Source organism: Semicossyphus pulcher, unplaced genomic scaffold, assembly GCF_022749685.1.
Source record: "Semicossyphus pulcher isolate SPU_LCO1_2020_fin unplaced genomic scaffold, fSemPul1.0.p SCAF_7, whole genome shotgun sequence".
Lineage (NCBI taxonomy): Eukaryota > Metazoa > Chordata > Actinopteri > Labriformes > Labridae > Semicossyphus > Semicossyphus pulcher.
The window spans coordinates 19,372,880-19,379,084 of NW_027211748.1; the positions used below are offsets into that span (position 1 = coordinate 19,372,880).

At 38.1% G+C, this 6,205-nt stretch overlaps 1 protein-coding gene across 1 annotated transcript; it reads left to right on the forward strand.

Moving 5' to 3' along the window:
• The first annotated feature begins 1,329 nt into the window (after positions 1 to 1,329).
• Positions 1,330 to 6,205, forward strand: LOC138611344 (cathepsin Z). The gene is made up of 6 exons (XM_069684399.1): positions 1,330 to 1,460; positions 2,762 to 2,925; positions 3,116 to 3,295; positions 3,993 to 4,143; positions 5,634 to 5,799; positions 6,066 to 6,205. Exons 1-6 carry the CDS (start codon positions 1,330 to 1,332, stop codon positions 6,177 to 6,179), a joined length of 906 nt encoding a protein of 301 aa, XP_069540500.1. The 3' UTR covers positions 6,180 to 6,205.

The window sequence follows — 6,205 nt, forward strand, 5'->3', positions numbered from 1 at the left end:
TGCTGAGTGATTTATGTTCTCTTCCCGCTGAGGGTTCGTTAGGTGCCTAATGCACGTCTAATCTGATTGTAGTTTAAATCATTAAAAGCACAAACAATAGTGCTTCCCTCTCACTAAAACAGAACTTGATTGAAGTTGAGCCTCATCCTGTTTTATAATAACCTTGTTAAGAGCTGCAAATCATCCACGAAAAGCCCAACCAGTCTTCAGTAGGCCCTGCATTAAGTGTAATGTGATTGTAACTGGGACCTGAGTGTGTTATTTAAAAGTTTCTTGCTGACCCTGCAAAACCTGTGAAGCTTTGGGGGTCAGTGGGGGCAAGGAAGTATAAAATTATAAGCATTATATGAAACACAAGGTGAAGATAAACATGTGCTTTCTTTTAGTTTATTTCAAAGACTGGATTATTTAATATATACACTGTAAATTCTAACAAGTTAAGTTTACTTAAAATAATTAGGAAACCAATTACCTTCAGAAAAGTAAGTAAAAGAACTTAACTGTGTCGAGTCATGTCAAATGATTCTGCGTTTAGAATGAACATGCATTATTTGTATCCAAGTACACTGTAAATCCTGATAAGTTAGTTCAACTCAAACCATTTGAAGAAACCTAACTCTTTTGTTTATTATAAAGGTAACTTAAATAAGTAAACAGTACCCATTCCATTCAGTGTATTGAACTAAAAATTTGTGAGTATTTTGAACTTATTAGTTAAGTAAGATCAACTTAGTTAAGTAGTTTATCTCAACTTAAAACTCTCCTGTGTCTACTCATTTCAGTAAGGAAACTGATTACCTTTAAAGTTGCATTAACACAAAACAAAAGCTGTAAAATGTGATGTATGAGACACACTTTTAATACTTTTTTTTCATCTATTTATAGAAAAATGTACAGTTTTTTTTCAATAGCTTCCATGTCATGTGACCCAGTGTCCTCAAATCAATGTCAGATGTTAACACTCACTTGGACAACTAAGACCAAGTGAGTCTAACCAAGAAATATTCCTCTAAAAAAGAAAAAGATTATCTCATAGTGACAGTAACTTGAGTACTACAATCCAACTCTGCCTTACATGTCACACAAATACTTTTATACATTTCATCTCCTATACCTTGCTTTACCTTTCTAGATAGTTATATTGCTGACTCATATTTATCATACATATTATAATGTATAATACATCAGGGTGTATTGTTATGGTCAAAGATAAGGTTTATTGCATATTGAACAGTACATCACGGTAGTCAACATAGATGTAATTGTATTCATTGGAGGTGGCGGCAGCGGGCGCTCTGTGTGTGTGCGTCACATGAGAGTTGAGCCAAGATGGCGTCTTCAATAATAACTGCACCGCTGCTGTTTTGTTTAGCATCATTTTCCTTGCAAATCAGCTCTTCCAGGCTTTTATCGGAGCCTTGTTACAAACCCATCATAGACGACAGACCAGCCTCTGTCAGGTAAGTGAGCAGGAAATTGTACATTATAACGCTTGTTATTTGTTAATCGTGTTGTTTACCTCTGAGTGAACTACAACTACTGCTCAACGGTGATTTGGAGAGTTGACGTTAACGTCACAGTAAGCTCGGGGTTATTATATCACAGTAAGCTGGTTAACGTTACCCATATTTGTCTAATTTAGATATTCAACCGTTGTCTGTGTTTAATGCAAAATATTCGCAAGTGCACATGTACCCTTTTCATACACCACAGACTTACGTATAGTGAGTTGCGTATAATTCATAACCCTATACATGTCATTCTCATATCCCATGGAAAACCACATGATCAACCGTTGGTTGTCCATGTATAATGCAGTAAAGTGGGGAAAACACAATGGTCGGCCTCACAGCACACAGTATATCATTATGCAACACAAAAAGGTATTTATTTATTTAATTGTAAACAGTCCTCAGGATTACTTAACAAAAGTGCTAGAATGGGTATCAAAGGGGTACTGTAAATAAACTGGATAATTGTGCAATAATTCAACTGTGCAATACTTTGACATAAATACTGCTATATACTGTTCATTGGTAAATAACTTATTTGTATATAACTATTTTGCATCGTAACTCTTATTTAGTATTTAACTTTATTCTGGCAATTATATTTAATTCTGACACTCATTTAAGTCACCGTAGATCCACTTCTCAGCATTTAATCTTTATCTTTATTTCTTATGTTAATGTCTATATAATGCACATATTTTACATATTTCTTACTTCTATTTCATGCCATATATTTCTTCATGCTTCTCTCTGTAATAGAGCCACTGTAATGCCCGAATTCCCCCACGGGGATGAAGTATTTCTGATTCTGATTCAGACATATTTTTTAAGTTAATTAATGACATGAAGACACAAATAAGGGACAATTTGAATACCTTTGCTGCATGGTTTGCAGGGTAATTATTATTGATCTTAGAAGACTAATCAAATGAATCTACAGTCCTTTAAATTAACCCAGATTTATACGCTGTAATTTCTCAAAACTTGACAGTTTAAGGAATATGAAATTTATGTCAAGAGTTTTTCCATTTTTTGACCTTTTTTTTCCTTGACTTTGTAACTAAATTAAATTTACCTTGACAATTATACCATTAAAAAAAACAAATATCGAATTGAAATGTGATTTTTCTGTAATAGTATGTTTATTATAAGATGAATATGGGTCTTTCTTAAGAGGGCTGACTGAATTATTTTCTTTTTACTGTATATTAATTATGACATCTCTCATACTCATACTTTACCTATTTTAGGACACAGCCCCGCCCACATGAGTATGTGAAGGTGTCAGACTTTCCTCCGTCCTGGGACTGGAGGAACATTGATGGGAAGAATTATGTGAGCATCACACGGAACCAGCACATCCCCCAGTACTGCGGGTCCTGCTGGGCGATGGGCTCCACCAGTGCACTAGCTGGTAAAGAGGAAGGGATGATAAGGGAGTAAACCAGATATGAATAGATGGGTGGATAGTAGATGAAAAAGGGTTAATATATGTGATATACAGTATGTACTTGTGTATTCAAAATATACATATGATACAGCATATAGGATATTTTACCATTTCACCATGGTAATATCTTACTTTTGCTACTCTTTCCTGTTAGATCGTATCAATATCAAGCGTGGAGGAGTGTGGCCGTCGGCTTACCTGTCTGTCCAGAACGTGATAGACTGTGGGCGGGCGGGCTCATGTTTTGGAGGAGATCACCTGGGAGTCTACGCATACGCACACCAGAAAGGCATTCCTGATGAAACCTGCAACAACTACCAAGCGAAAAACCAAAGTAAGAGGAATCTCTAGCTTTGTTTTACGCTTATCACAAGGTCTGCTGTTACATTTAAACTATCAGGCCAAAAGTTTGTGGACATCCTGTCCTCACTGCAGTGATTTGAGCTAGACCCTGTCGTTTCAATGAGGGAAATCCTAATAGTGTAGGATGCAATCCCCATTTTAAAAGTGTGCAAGGGAGGTCCTTGAAGAAATTGTTTGGTGTTGAAGAACCAGCAGACCATGACCTCCAACCCCATCTCACCCCTTTAGGATAAACTGGAACGCCAACTGTGAGTTAGGCCTTAGCACCTGACAACAGTGTCCTACCTCACTATTGCGCTTGTGACTGAATGGAAGCAAAGTCCCAAATCTTGGACACAGTTTTTACCGCATATTAATAGCTCTAAGTTTCAAATGTGATGTTCAACAATAGTCAGAGGTGGTTGTGAGGATTTGGTGTCCACACATTTTTGGCTATACTTTGTGAAGATGTTTTAAGTGGAGAGAGAGAAGTGCTGTTGCAGTTAACTAAAAACTGAGGACATAAGGTTACCTGTCCTGTTTTTTGCCAGGTATAGTATCTTTAAATTGCAGGTATGAGTATATTACATAACACTGTAACAGCATACTCAAAATGTTTTAAGCAGTTGAGTAAATATATTGTCGCAGAGTGATGTAACTCCTTATCAACAATCCTCTGTTTGTTTCAGAGTGTGAGCAGTTCAATCAGTGCGGCACATGCTCCTTCTTTGAATCGTGTGCTATCGTTAAGAACTACACTGTGTGGAAAGTGGGCGACTACGGGGACGTTTCTGGAAGAGACAAGATGAAAGCTGAGCTTTACACCAACGGGCCCATCAGGTAGAGTAAGTCATCCTCCACAGTCATTTCTAATCATCCATCCTACACCCTCCGAGTGAAGTGAGAGATTCAGCTTTAAATTTTCACTGAGCAATAATAGCGACGGTTTTATTAGTAGATACATAATTAATCATTCTTAAAATGAAAGAAAGCACCAAGTGGAATTTTCTGCCGCCAAAAATGTGTTGAAATACAGTTAATTATATGAATTTTACAGCCTTATAGTATCGATCCTTTAGACCACTGCTCCTCATTCCTGCATGTGGGGGTGTTATTCTTTTACCAGAGTTCTGGCTTTGACAGCTTTTTATTGTCTTTTAATGAATTCCGTGAAGTTATAAACTTGCTTTTTAATACCTGCAGAACTGTTGGATCAAACTTTTGAAAAACTTCGTCAGTTCTCATTTAAAATGAATGGGCTTATAGGACCTGTGTGTAGGATTAAGTGGGATCTGGCCCTGACCACCACCTTTCCAAGTGCAAAACTTGGGCTAAAACTGGGTTACTGTAGAAACATAGTGTGCTCCTTGAAAGAGGGCCCACTCCCTCCATAGACATTGAGATCTTATTAAAAATGGGGCGCTGGTTTAGCTCAGTTATTAGAGCAAGCGACTCATATACAGAGGCTACAGTCCTGGATGCACTTCTCGACTCCCGGGCCTGCATGTCATCCCCCACACTCCTCCCCATGTTTCCTGTCTCTCTTCAGTGAACTAATAAAGGCAAAAGCCAAAAAAATAAATCTTTAAAGCTCCTGTGAGTTTTGAAAATAATTCGGATTACTCTATATGACCTACAAAAGCAAACAGAATGTCACAGACAAAATTGATTATTTCTATATAGTTATTTTTAATGCCTGAAACCACTGGCAGGGATTAGGTGTCACACAAAGCGATGAACTGCCTTTGTTTACATTTTTATGAGCAACAATTTAAAGCGAGTGAAACATGACTGTTAAAGAAAGCATGATGAGATTTTTTCCAAAAAACACCACTTGTACAGGATAAAATCAGCAGAGATAAGAGGTACGGCTTTGTCCACAGGGGGCGCCAAAATCAACACAAACCTAAAGTTCCTCACAGCAGCTTTAAAATAAAAATAAATAATAAGGATAAAAAAAGAACTCCTTAAAACATTACTATGAATTTCTGCCAGTATATCTTCCTAAATCGTACACCCTTATCCCTCAAAGAAGTGTTAAATCATTTCAAAAGCTGTAGCTGTAAATTTCCCTTTGTAAATGTGAGCACAAACACAGAGAAAGATAAGGAAGAACTGATAATCTGACTGCAGTTTCAGAGAAGACACTTAGCAAAGTTCCCACACTGTGTGAGAGACATTTCAGTAAAGGTGTGTAGTTTGGCGCTGCTTTTATAGCTGAAAGAAGATCAAAATTTGGATCCTCATTTGAGCCCGTAGACATTCTCTGTCTGTGAGGATTTGCTGCAGCTGATTGAAGAACCTCAGTCACTCTTTCATCTGTCTTTCAGTTGTGCTCTGATGGCCACCGACAGCCTTGAGAAGTACTCTGGGGGGATCTTCAGAGAGTTTCACCCTCTGTCTTTACCGAACCACATCGTGTCTGTGGCTGGCTGGGGTGTGACCGAGGACGGGACCGAGTACTGGATTGTCAGGAACTCCTGGGGAGAGTTTTGGGTTGGTCTCTCACTCTTTGTCTGTCTGCACCGCACCCTTCTGTAACAGCTTGTAGCTCCAGTCTGACGTGAATCAGCTCTGTAGCCAAAATACAAACGCTGCACTACTTTGGAGGTCATGAATTCACTTATGTGTAAATCTAGTGGACACAGATGTTAAATAGGAAGGATTCAGGGGAGAACAGCGAGTGTTTTTAAGACGTTATTTTACTGCAGTTGGTGTTCTTGCATTCAGAATAAATACTGTTTTGTCTGTTTTGTTTCCAGGGAGAACATGGCTGGGCAAGGATAGTCACCAGCGCGTATAAAGGAGGAAAAGGCCACTGGTTCAACCTGGGTATTGAGAATAACTGTGCATATGGAGATCCTATTGTAACATAGATGACAAAATAAACAGATAGATAGAC